The 13,380-nt window shown below is 40.1% G+C and overlaps 1 protein-coding gene across 1 annotated transcript in view; it reads right to left on the bottom strand.

The window, feature by feature from the left end:
- OXCT1 (3-oxoacid CoA-transferase 1) overlaps positions 1-13,380 on the bottom strand; it is a 125,694-nt gene that overhangs the window by 21,909 nt on the left and 90,405 nt on the right. Inside the window, exon 14 of the mRNA XM_073343852.2 lies at positions 4,775-4,864. Within this exon, the coding sequence (XP_073199953.2) occupies positions 4,775-4,864 (90 nt within the window). The remainder of the gene's footprint in view (positions 1-4,774; positions 4,865-13,380) is intronic.

Here is a 13,380-nt window from a genome sequence, read left to right on the forward strand (position 1 = left end):
AGGGTTTGATTCTGCAAGTTGCTGAGTGCTCCAATCAGATCTGAACCCTCAACTGTTTTCAATTTAAAGACATGAGCCATCTCACTGACATCAACTGAGTGTAAAGAGAAGTCTTCTCAGGCAGCCTGAAAGTATCACAAGGAAATGCATGAAAGCAAGTACCAAACTGAGTCTGAGGGCATGGTGACACCAGAAACTTCAAAGCGCTGCCGTGGGAGCGCTTTGAAGTGCAAGTGTGGTCGCACATGAGCGCTGGGAAAGAGTTCTCCCAGTGCTCCTGGTAATCCAGCGCTCAGCGCTAAACCCCTTGTGGAGGTGGGAGCACAGCTCCCAGCCCTCGGTGCCTGTCCACACTAGTGCTTTAAAGTGCTCAGACTTGCTGCGCTCAGGGGGGTGATTTTTCACACCCCTGATCCAGCAAGTTAGAGCCAGTGGTGAGCTGGAGCCAGTTTGCGTGAACCGGTTGTTAAATTTTGAATCTGGTTTAAAACTGGTTGCTAAAGGGGTGGGCGAACTCCAGCCCATGGGACTGTCCTGTCTGGCCTGCCTGAGCTCTCAGCTGGAGAGGCTCCCCTGAGAATCCCTTTTTAGTTTTTACTCACCCGGCGGTGCTCCGGGTCTTCAGCGGCATGTCCCTCACTCGCTCCGGGTCTTTGGTGGCATTTCGGCAGCAGGCCCTTCAGTGCCGCCGAAGACCCGAAGCGACTGAAGGACATGCTGCCGAAGTGCCGCCAAAGACCTGGAGCGACTGAAGGAACCGGTTCTTCAGCTTTTGGCAGCTCATCACTGGTTAGAGCTATAAAATGTAAGTGTAGACAAGCCCTTACTATGACTACTCTCTATTAAAGATCTATTGCAGAGCAGTGCGGTGCAGTATAAAACAGTTTATAACACTTTCTAAGATAAAATAAGATTTCTGTTGGTTACTACTTGATATAATTTTCACTGTGAAGCGAAAGTATTCTTTTGCACTATAAACAGCTTTTTCAAAACTACCAGTGCTTATTTTATTTCATTTGCTTGATATTTATGCACCGCAATTCTCTTCAGAATATGTACCAGACACTTAAATGTGACATTAGCATAATCATGCGGCCCTCTATAGTACCAATTAGGTGGTCTCATAGATAGCACTCATTAGGAAGTTTACAGATTTCAAACATTGAGCCTCTTCACTGGCTCCATGCAGTATGTACTACCTGTACAAAATCTTTTTCTCCCCCTCCCCAGAAAATAACATTTCTAAGATTAGTTATTTTAGAACAAAATCAATATGAAATACTTTAATATGCAAGATTACTACCATATGCAATGTACTTTTTGTTAGTTTGCAAAGTGAAAGAACTCACACAGGTAATTTTGTTTGTTTGTTTGTTTTGCTGGTACAGTGAGAAAGAGCAACATCTTAATCTGAGTGCCAGGAATCTATTATTTTAGAAGTCTTCCCTAGCAAAATATATAACTGACAGTTCATTAAAAATGCAAGAAGAAACTCTGGATTTGGTAAATTAATATAAGCTTAATTAATCCCCTAAATACATGCCATAACACTGCACGCCATATTCCTCATAGTGATACTATTATGATATGGTTATAGCATAATTGTGATGCATTTTATGCAAGATAGGTCACGTGAGAGGTTATTGAAAGGTTATGATTTTCTGAATATGATTATCCTATTTGCATGCATGTATCATTTTTGTATCTGAAGTTATAAATACTATGTATCTGTACTTCAAATGTAATCACACTTGGGTAATGCTCACTAGATGAGATGCTTTCAGTCTAAATAGCTAGTTGTAAAGGGCATATTCAGGGTAATGGGCCATTAGAAAGAACAATAGTCCTTTGGAGAAGCTTATCTCCCACCTGGCGAGCCTTCCTGGGAACACTCCAGACAGCCTGTAAGTAATAGCTGCTATGACTCTACAAGGACATGTGACGAGGCCATGTGATGCTGGACTCCAGCTTGGGATGTCAATATTTTTCAACAGACTGGTCTGGGAACCAAGCTTTGGAACAAAGGGTTCCTGCCATACACAAAAGCTATATAAGGTAGGGAGTGACATCATCTGGGGTTCTTCACTCCCCACACAAGAAGACTCCTGGAAACACCTGAGGAACAAAGACTGAACTGGGGGAAGTGCTGGACCCAGGCTACAGGGATTTCTAGCCTGTGTATGTAACATTTGGGGATTCCAAGCTGTAAAGCAAGTGTAGCTTGCCCTTAAAAATCAGCAGCCTGCTTGCATTATCTTTTAGGGTGAGAACCTGCTAATTCATATTCAATCTATCTAGTATATTAAGCTTTGTTTGCATTTTTGTTTATTTGCTGGGTTATTTTGCTTTGTTTATTTGCTAGGTAATCTGCTTTGACCTGTTTGCTATCCCTTATAATCACTTAAAATCTATCTTGTGTAGTTTATAAACTTGTTTTTGTTTTAATCTAAGCCAGTGAATTTTGACTAGAGTGCTTGGGGAAAATCTCAGCTTGGTTACCACAAGTGTGTATGATCTCTTCACAATGAGGGAGAAGTGGACGAGGTATTAAACCCATATACTTGCCAGATTTGACTAGGGCAGGATGGTACTGCTCTGCGGTCCCAAACTGGGAAGCTGGTGGTTAGAGAGCCTGCGTGTGTCCCTACCTGTGTGAATGCTGGTGAAAGTGCAGGCTGAAGGTCTTTGCAGCTTGTCACAGCAGTACAGTGTGAGAGGGAGCTCATGCTGGTGGGTCAGGGGGCTCAGTGATACCCAATTCCAGGTGGCACCCTGGGGGGAACCCGTCACACATGCTACTAACGTAAGGTTCAATATTACAAACACTCCCAGCACAGAAAGCTCATATGTAAAGTGCTCTCAAGTAAAGGCAACTGGGAGAGTTTGGCCCAAATTTTCTGCCAGTATAAATTAACACAGCTCTTTTGACTTCAAGGGAGGAGCACCAATTTATACAAGCAAAAGATTTGGTCTTTTATCCCCTGTGACTTGAATAGAGATCATCGTCTTAGCATATGTGCAACATGTCTCAGGTGGAACAGGACCAGGATTCATCACCAAATTTGGTCCGCTGGTTGGATCATTACCTTCCCCAGCCAAGACTGGGTACTGACGGGGAACGTGACATGAATGCTGATCCACCATTCGGCTGCTTATTTTATACTGTAATGCCTTTAGAACCTCGTATAATAACCCTGTAAAGCTTGCAGGGTTTGATACAATTTATTTTTCTTTTAATTAGTGCTTGAGGTGCCAGATTGCCAACTCTGTCCTTTATCCGAAGAACAGAGGCAACATGGGCAATGGCTGTAAACTTCCCCCACAATGCTTCAGCAATCTGCTTCAACCATCTTCTGAGGAACAACCCCTGGTGATTGAGTGAGCACACCAACTCATTTCACATAGACCCCTGAACTGCTCTGTGGTGATGGTGGTTTTCATTTACTACTGTCCTTCGTTACGGATGAACCGGTGAAAGATTCTATAAACCATTTTCCAGTGCCTTGTTAGTTTTCATTAAAACTACCATTGTTATTTTGTTATAGAGTTTAATGCCTGAAGGGTCCACCAGATCATCTAATCTGACCTCCCCCAACACCACCCAGCATCCGCGCACTAAATCCAACAACAGAAATTAGACCATAGTATTAGAGTCCACAGAAGACAAGACAACTATGTGTCCTTGGCAGAGAATAGGAGGGACCCAGGTGCACCGATTCTCAATGGAAGGGAAATGATTAAGTGAGATATACCCAGATAGTCCTGGCAAGTGACCTGCACTCATGCACTGCAAAGGAAGGTGAAAAAACCCCAAGGTCACTGCCAATCTAACTTGGGAAAAATTCTTTTCTGATCCTACATATGATGATCAGTTAGCATCTGAGCAAGAACTAGTCAGGAAAGCACCTGCATGAGAAAATGATCAATGCCACATCAGAAGTTTGGCCCACACCGTCCAATGTCCCATCTCCAGCTGCAGCCATCCCTGATGCTTCTGACGAAGAAGATAAAGAAAACCATCCCAGAATACATTGTGGGGGGGGTGGAGGGGGCGTGGAGAGGAGATCCCTTTCTTTTACCATACTTTTTTTTTGTTTTGTTTTTTCTTTCTATATTCTACCACCATCTACAAGTTTAATTCAACTGTGAATTAAAAAAGGTAGATTTTTAATATTTTAGCAGTTAAAAGACAACACACAACTCTCCTAAGCAATCAAAGTGTCCAACCAATATTGCAAGATTTCCCAAAGTGCAGGGTTGCCACTTAGACCCCTGGATTGTTTACTCTAGAGTCTCAGCATTCATTGTTTACCAAAAAAGAAAGTCTCTAACGTTGTATTTCTGATGCAGCAATATGAAACAGACTGTATGAAATCATGCAGATAAGGTTTGTTTCATTGAGCTGTCACTATCAATTTGGACAGCAATTTCAATGGCAAATTTCTTTTCCTCACAGTGAAATGAATGTCCATGGAAAACTTCACTTTTCCAGTCGGCTGGAAGGTGAAGAACAAGTACCATCTACAGCATCTCCTGTAGATCCAGCACTTTGCACACACATTAAAATTACATAAAATCACTCAAGAATGTGTTTGATTTAAAAATACTAAATTTTAAGTCAAAGATTTGTACCCAAGAAAGAAATAAGTGTCCTAAACACCTGTTAGTACTTTAACTGCAACTAACAGCAACATTCTCAAGAATCTCCACAAGGTAGATAAAGTAACTTTTTGTTATAGATCTTAACATCTAGAAGGATGAGATAAAGCTTTACCTTGGCTGAGTGCTCCATGGTGACGACCACTTTGGTTTGTGCACTAGACACCAAGTCCATAGCCCCGCCCATTCCTTTCACCATCTTACCCTAAAACAGAATTTTGAAAAGAAGAGTCAAATGCCTTGATATATTTACTACAAGAGGAACCAGTTTAAAATGAGACAAACGTTTTGCTGCACTGAGATTAAATCTTTTCAGAAAGACAAGCATGTGTGCCAGTTTTCTATGCAAAAAAAGCACTGTATATCATATCATTGCCATTGACAGAACAATGTTGTAAGGAAACATGCAGCCAGTTATATTCTGCTGCCCCATTCTAAGAATCGACTGCACTATCTAACGTAGTTAGAAAGAAAGTCATGAATCAAAACACATGGTTAATGCCATTGTTGGTGTAACTCAACTGAAGACAAAGGAGACAGGTGCCAATTCAGCAAAGGACTTAAGCCAGTGGTGGGCAACTTGCAGCCTGCAGGCTGCATGCGGCCCATCAGGGTAAGCTGATTGCGGGGCCGCAAGACATTTTGCTGAGGTTGACTGTCTGCAGGCATGGCCCCCCGCAGCTCCCATTGGTCCCCATGGGAGCTGCGGGAAGCAGCGGGCCGCAGGGAAGTGCTGGAAGTTTCCTTTTCTTTTGGCAGAAGAAAATTTTGTGGGCTAAAAATTTGCAACAAAAAGATCTGTGCTTGTGCTGATTTGTAAACCACGGGTTTAGCACCATGGCAGCTCAAGCTGCTGTCTCTGTTTCACACCAGAGCTCTTTGTTATGTTGTTTTGGAAATAGCTAAATAAATAAATATGGATCAATATTGATTTCTCTTTGTTCCTCAGCCATGCAATGTTTCCTACTTTTATGACATGCATTATTCCTTTTAAAGTGTGACATAAATTCATAGGCCAGAAGAGACCATTGTGATCATCTGATCTGATCTCCTGTGACTCAGGCCACAATACTTCCCCAAAATAATTCCTAGAGCATATCTTTTAGAAAAACAGCTAATCTTGAATTACAAATCGTCAGTGATGGAGAATCAACCACAATGCTTGGTAAATTGTTCAAATGGTTAATTACTCTCACTGTTAAAATTTTACGCCTTATTCCCAGTCTTATTCCCTTATTTGTCTAGCTTCACCTTCCAGCCTTTGGATCATTGTATACCTTTCCCTATAGATTGATGAGCCCATTATTAAATATTTGTTCCCCATGTAGATACTTAAAACTGTAATCAAGTCACCTCTTAACCTTCTCTTTCTTGTGCTAAACACATTGAGCTCCTAGAGTTTATCATTAAAAGGCATGTTTTCTAATCCTTTAATCATTCTTGTGGCTCTTCTCTGAACACTCTCCAACTAACAAACATCCTTCTTGATTTGTGGGCACTAGAACTGGACACAGTATTCCAGTAGTGGTCGCATCAGTGCCAAATACAGAGGCAAAATATCGTCTTTACTCCTGCTTAAGATTCCCGTTTATGCATTCCAGGATCACATTAGCTCTTTTGGTCACAGCATCATACTGGGAGCTCATGTTCAGCTGATTATCCACCATGACCCCCTAATCTTTTTCAGTCCCTCTTTCCCAGAATAGGGTCCCTCATCCTGTAAGGATGGCCTACATTCTTTGTTCCTAAATGTATACATTTAACCACATTAAAACATACATTGTTTACTTTTGCCCAGTTAACCAAGGGATCCAGACTGCTCTGAATCAGTGACCTGTCCTCTTCATGATTTACAACACTCCGCAATGTGTGTCTCATTTGCAAACTTTATCAGAGACAATTTTATGTTTTCTTCCAGGTCATTGACAAAAATGTTAAATAGCCCAAGGCAAAGAACCAATTCCTGTAGCATCCCACTGGAAACAGATCCACTTGATTATGACTCTCCATTTGCAATTGAATTCAGGTAGCTGAATATGGTTTTTATCCATTTAATGTGTGCCATGCTAACTTCATATTGTTCTAGCTTTTTTAAAATCAAAATGTTGTGCAGTACCAAGTCAAACACCTTCCAGAAGTCTTAATATATTATGTCAACACGATTACCTTTATCAACTAAACTTGTAATCGCAACAAAAAAAAATATCAAATTACTTTGACAGGATCTATTTTTCCATAAATCCATGTTGATTTGCATGAATTCCTTTACCTTCCTTTAGTTCTTTCTTAATCGAGTCCCAGGTCAGCAGCTCCATTATCTTGCCGAGGATCTATGTCATGTTGACAGGCCTATAATTACCAAGGTCATCCCATTTACCCTTTTTAAAAATTGGCACATTAGCTTTCTTTCAGTTTTCTGGAACTTTCCCAGCGGTCCAAGACTTCTTGAAAAATCAACATTAATGTTCCAGCGAGCTCCTGAACAAGCTCTTTTAGACCTCTTGGATAAAAGTTATCTGCTAATTTTAAAATGTCTAACTTCAGAAGCTTCTGTTTACATTGTCCTGAGATACTAGTGGAAGAAAAGATTTTTACCATCACCACAGAGCCTATATAATCTGTTTCCCCCCAAATACATAACTGCACACAATGCTATATTGAATATAAGTGCTTGCAGTGAATATTTAGCTATGGTTTTCTGCGTGCTGCATCATTAAATTAAATGGCTTGTCAATCTCTGCCTACCTGTGCGCTGTGGATAAGACTGTCGGGCAATTTGAGAGTAAGGGCCTAACAAAGTGAGAAAAGACTGCTTTCTGTCATGAAGGTTTTATCATTGTTCTTCCTTTGATTGGCTGTTTTCTTTAACCGAAAATAAGTAATCTTGACTGAAATACATGTTTTTCTTTTTGTGTATGGAAAACGTAACAGTGTTAGGTCAAACAGCCTGGAAAGAGACATACATATGGGGAGTTTCCAAATGTAAAACTTTCCCCTGATAATTCTTTCTTTTCCATTTATTTCCTGCTGTCCCATACTTCAGTAAGGCAACGCAGTGCATAACTATGATCCATGACATAAAGCATACAGTGTATCATATCAAACGAAAAAAGCTTATTCCATTACCAATTTGGTCAGCAACTTCAGTGGAAATTTCTTTACCACAGAGAAACAAATATCCATGGAAAATTGCATTTTTCTGCATTTTTTGCAAGGTGACAAACAACTGCCAACTGTCAAAGCTTCCCCAGCTCTTTCTACCTGCATTAAATCACTTAAAATATGTTCATTGGCCATATTAATAATTTGTATTAAATCAAGAGATTTTCATTCAAAATGTAAATAATTTACTAGCACTTGATTATGATTAGCATCTTTAGTAATTATAAGAAACATTTCGAACCCTCTCCAAAAAAAAAAAAACAAAAAAAAACCAAACAACTTGGGAGACTTTGCTTTAATGATACTTTACAAAATATTTGTTTGAAACTGCAATCCTAGAAGGAGTATCAACATTTACCTTGGGAGAGTGCTGCTCTGTGTCAGCCACTCAGATTTGTGCACTGGACATTAATTGACAGCACTACCCAAACTTTTCCTTAGAAACCTGGAAATACAGAGTTCTGCAGAGGCTGAATTGTCTTCTCAGCAACCTTGTACAGACACTTATCTAGGGCATGATGCAGGGATAGCTAAAGATGTGGCATTGTTTCCTCATTAACCCTGCAAAACTTTCATGGTGGAGTTATCATGGATTATGCCACCTTAGTCATTAACATGCCCACATGATAATGTTGAAGCCCCCTTATAGGGTCCCTGGCTGGTTTTGCTTCCTTTAGTTATCTGGAGAGCCATGTAGATTAGGACTCAGTGAGAAAGGATGCTGATGGTGCAGCATGGCAAGTCTGCAGCTGGAGATATTCTCCTCTATGGCCCAGGCAGGAGGATATTGCATCCCTCCACATATGTGGAGGGAATGCAAGTTGAGCACAGGGGCTTTTGGCCCTTTGCATCAAGCCTTCGCTGCTAATGGGATGCTCTTTTTTTTTAATCAATGGTGCAACTGGGGATTTCTTTCCTTCCCTTCATTCACCAGTTTAAGGTCCTGATCCAGCAAGGCACTTAAAAGCATGTGCTAAGTTCAAGCTCCTGAGCACCTTAATGTTTAAATTGCATTTAGAGAAGCATATGATGCCTAAGGACCATATACTGCCCTCCATCCATGTGCAGAACTCTGATTGATTGGCTTTTCCCCACACATTAGTCATGAGGGGAGGGGAAGAAGAGCATTCTAAAGAGGTTGAGAAGAAACTGGCTGAAAAAACATCATACAACTATTTGAAGTTATGTGCTCTACAAGGGAAATAACTTCATATTACTAAAATTGAACATCACTATTTGGGCCAGATACATGTTGCTGCCAATAGGAGTGTGGAAATGAGGTTGTGAATTTCCTCTCTCTGTGGCCCCTACTAGTGTCAGATGGGGTCATGCCAGTCTGTATGTGCAAAGTAGGGTTAAGGGCTCCCAAACCCATGATTTCTCAGAAAGCCACTTTTGTTCCTTTATGCTGAAAATGGGCCCTCAGACTAAAGGCAAATGAGCAGATCTTAGTCTGTTCTAAGTGAAAACAGAGCTCTCGGTCCCCAGTTATACCTCCTACTATCGCTGCACATTGACAAGGGATTTCTGTTACTTTTAAAGCTCAATGCTAGATTTAATTGCAGTCAACATATACCAGATTGTTCGTTAAATGATCTGAGTGCCTTGTGCTCAAAATGAAGACTGTCTTAAAAATAAATATTTACTCTTCCTGGAAACTGCCTGCAACAGCAGCCAACAGTTACATGAAATTTCTGCTAAAAGCTAATTAGGACTAATAGCAGTGGGCACTGAAGGAGGCATTGGGTTGAGAGGCAGAACTACACTGTTTCACTTAACATAGAAGTTAGAGTGTTAATTGCTATCTAATTTTCTCTTAAATAGGATAAAATGCAGTAGGTACAATAGGTCACTCTCTGCAACTTGATTAAACACTCTTAATAGAAATGTTGTAATTAAATAACCGGAAAGTAGAGAGACTAACTGCTTTAGTCAACTCCTTGGAAAAACCAAAATTATTTTAAAATTGGCAACAGGTAGAAATATACCCTAAAGTTTATTATACCCCTCCCCCACAAGCTTGTACAGAATTCAGGGTTTGTACTTTTTTGGGTGCTGTTTTTCTTTAAATGAGCATTGTACGCTTCTAAATACATTAATGGAACTTGTTTGGGAATCCAGAGGAAAAATCTATTTTAGTGCACTGGTTCAAATTCTCCCTAACGACATGCATTATAATAAGAACATTCTTTATCAATCAGAGTTGGGATTAGGAAGAAAGTTTTTCAAATCAGCTCTTCGCCTTCCCTAAAATAGGAATACTTACAAAAGTGGGAGAAGGAAGAGGCTTACTGTTGCCTTCCTTCTCCTTTGTGCCAGCATAACTGCTACAAAAAGTGCACAGGGATGGAATGAATTCTCCCTCCTACTGCCACCTTTTCAGTTCAGGCTGAATTTAAAGATACCTTGGGAAGTCACGGACACTGTACAGATATTGTAAAGATGCCCTGCATATTTTGCTCCCTCTGAGGTTCATGGTGGCTTGCACCTACCCAAAGAGACTTTCTAAGAATATTCACATGGTACAGAGCAGAACCTGTGCCAGTCATAGGAATAAAGAATACTCCAGAGGGATCCAATGGAAAGAGCTGGGGTTATTAAGCAAATGAATGAAAGCTCTAATAATTCCCTGTGTGATCAAGAAATGAGGGTTTAAGTGAACACACACCGTAAGAGGAAACTGAGACCAATTCTTTAGTCCATGCTCACTGCTAGTCATATGCCTCAAGTTTAAACCCACTGTAAGTAGTTTATCACCATCGGTGCTGGAACTAGGAGAGCTGGGCATGCAGCAGGATCCCCTGGTTTGAAGTGGTTTCCATCATTTACAGGATTTACAGTTTAGTTTAATGGCTTTCAGCACCCCCATATAAAAATTGTTCCAGCACCTAGGCTTATCACATCAGTCAGCTGGATACTATCAGGATATATTAAATCAATATGAATGTTGTCTGCCTTTCCTTCGTCAACTAGTGATAAGAAACCATATGCTTCACTCTGTGTTCTGGATTAATAAAAGGGTTGCTTCAGAAACTCTTGCACGCCATTGTGAATGCTGTTACTTTGAAGCTGTATCAGCTAAACCACAATTTTCACACCATCTCCACCTAGTGATGCAGGTAGCCATCAAATAACCAGAGTGACTGATTTAACTACTTAGTAGTGTTTACAGTTCAAGTTGACCTTTTAAGTGACTATCTTGAAGGATTTTGAACAAACTGCCTAGGATGGGGAAAGAAATGGGAATTTGGCATTAATGCTGATTAATTTCCAAGAGTCAGATGCTTCCTTCGCCTTCATGGCGTGGAGCTAAGGAAAACCTCACAAAACCAACCAGATGGAGAGGAGTAGAGTCAGCATGACTCCCCTACCTTCCTATTCCTACACTTGAAGGAGATCCTGGTTTGGACTTAGCTGGCCTAGTGGAACATGTTGGATGGGCCTGGGGAGGGGCAGATATGGGAATCAGTTGCTATTTCCAGCCTCCTTGCTAAGCAAAGGGGTTAGATCTTGCAGGAAATAGTGAATGAGGGTAACGGTGATTAGACTAACCTAACTCCTCTGTGGTGCTCTCTCTGCTGGGAGGCACGGGGACACAAGGAATGGGGCTTGCTCAAAAGGTGAACTAAAACCTGTATGGAGAGTTTTTTGCTCTGCCTGTCTACTTAGTGAGCCTCAGTGGTACTCATGGATCCCCAACCTACATTAGCCCTGGAGGCCCCTCCATCTTCCATAAGGCTGCTATCACCACTTGTGTATGTGAAGGATTCAAGTGAGACGCATACAACAAGGAAATATAATCTGCATTACGTGTTTTTGTAGGAGTTGAAAAAAATTATCAGTATATCAGCAAGCTCCAGGGAAGCCCTGAATTACAATTATAAAGAAAAGATCTCAGAGGATACAGAATGTTTTATAAAGAAAATAATTATGTGCCTATATAAATAGTGTAAGTTTAACATTGCACATCAATATACTCTGTTCACAAGTGAAATTATGCTTACAGTAGCTTACTTCCAAAAAAGAAAATCATTCTTCTTCCAGTATTTTATTTTCCATTTCCCCAATGGAGGAAAGATTTTACTGGATAGAGCTTGAAGATGAATTGCTCTAGAATATACTTGCTCTGTCATTTTTTTCAGTGACTGTAGGGCCTCAAATGGCACAATTACAGAATTATTGTAATTATATTGCCATCCCTGACAGCCAGATTAGATTTTACTCAGAAAGACTAACTGAAGGAACATTAGCAAGGAATACTAGGAAGTCATTAATGGTATTTTTCTGGCGGTTGAGGTGAAAGAAATAACACAGAAGCAAACAGTTAAAGTCCTTGAATGCAATAATTGTGTATGTACATGCTATTAGATATACACATGGCAAAGATTTTTTTAAAAACTGATGTCTAAATTTAATTTCTAGATACATATTTAGCTATTAAATAGGTGGCCTTATTTTCAAAAGTGTTGAACACCCATTTCCCATTGTACTTCCACAACAAAACATGGAATTAAAAGACAATGGATATAATTTTCAAAAGAGCCTTTCAATGGGATTTAGACACTTCTGAAAATGCAATTTAGATTCCTAAGTAATTTATGAACTTTTGAAAATTTCACCAAATATCTTTTTCCTAAAATTTAGTATGCTTAAAAATGACTGTGCTGAGGATGTTAAATATTTATTTTCTATAACAGAGAAGTAATTTAAAATATGACATATGCCTAAAGGAAAGTTAGTTAATTTTTATGAAGTTAGTTTCCCATAAAACTAATTCAAAATGACTGTTGGCACTGAATTAAAACTGCAAAGTGAAATGCAAATGAAAACACTGAAAGTGCATCTCAAGAGCTACTTAAACAAATGTCTTAATGCTGTGCAGCATTCAAATGCACGCACTATTTGAAGATGTAAATTACTATGACAGGGCTAGAGAGCGTCAAGTTAAGCTTTCCATTTAGCTGTACATGGCCCCACCAAAATGTAGGGCATGTTCTGTAGTGATTATTAAATGTTAATTCCAAGAACTGCATTACATAACATCCGTGCTCACCCAGTGATTATGGTTCCACAATTAAGGTTGCAAGTGCCATTCCATTCTAGAACTAACCCGGGGATCAAGGATTTTTTGACATATCTTCTTGTCTTTGAAATAGGCAGTGAATAGTTTTAGTCTGAAAAAGCTGCTCATTGTAGGAAGCTGTGCAAGTCAGATTTCTCATTTCCCCCCAATAAAAATGTCTAGGAGAGCACCCATAACCATCCCGATTATGAGCCCTATACTCCCCCTACGCTATGAAGTGTGGGGAAGAGCAAATCAAAATAAAATAGGACAGAAAAGCCTCACACGCAGTGGAGGGAGAAATGGAGCTAATACAACATGCTCTACTCTTCCTTTCATCCTGCAGTGGCCTCTTTATGGCAGTAATTATGTGCAATAAGGGCTCTGCAGGATTTCCAGGTATGTATTTGTTGGGAGAGAGACAGGTGAAACTAGAAAGCTGATCAACATTACATGCTTCACTTAGAAAGCAGATGTCTGCAAGGAAGTTAATGCTT

This window comes from Lepidochelys kempii, chromosome 5 (assembly GCF_965140285.1).
Source record: "Lepidochelys kempii isolate rLepKem1 chromosome 5, rLepKem1.hap1, whole genome shotgun sequence".
Classification (NCBI taxonomy): Eukaryota; Metazoa; Chordata; order Testudines; family Cheloniidae; genus Lepidochelys; species Lepidochelys kempii.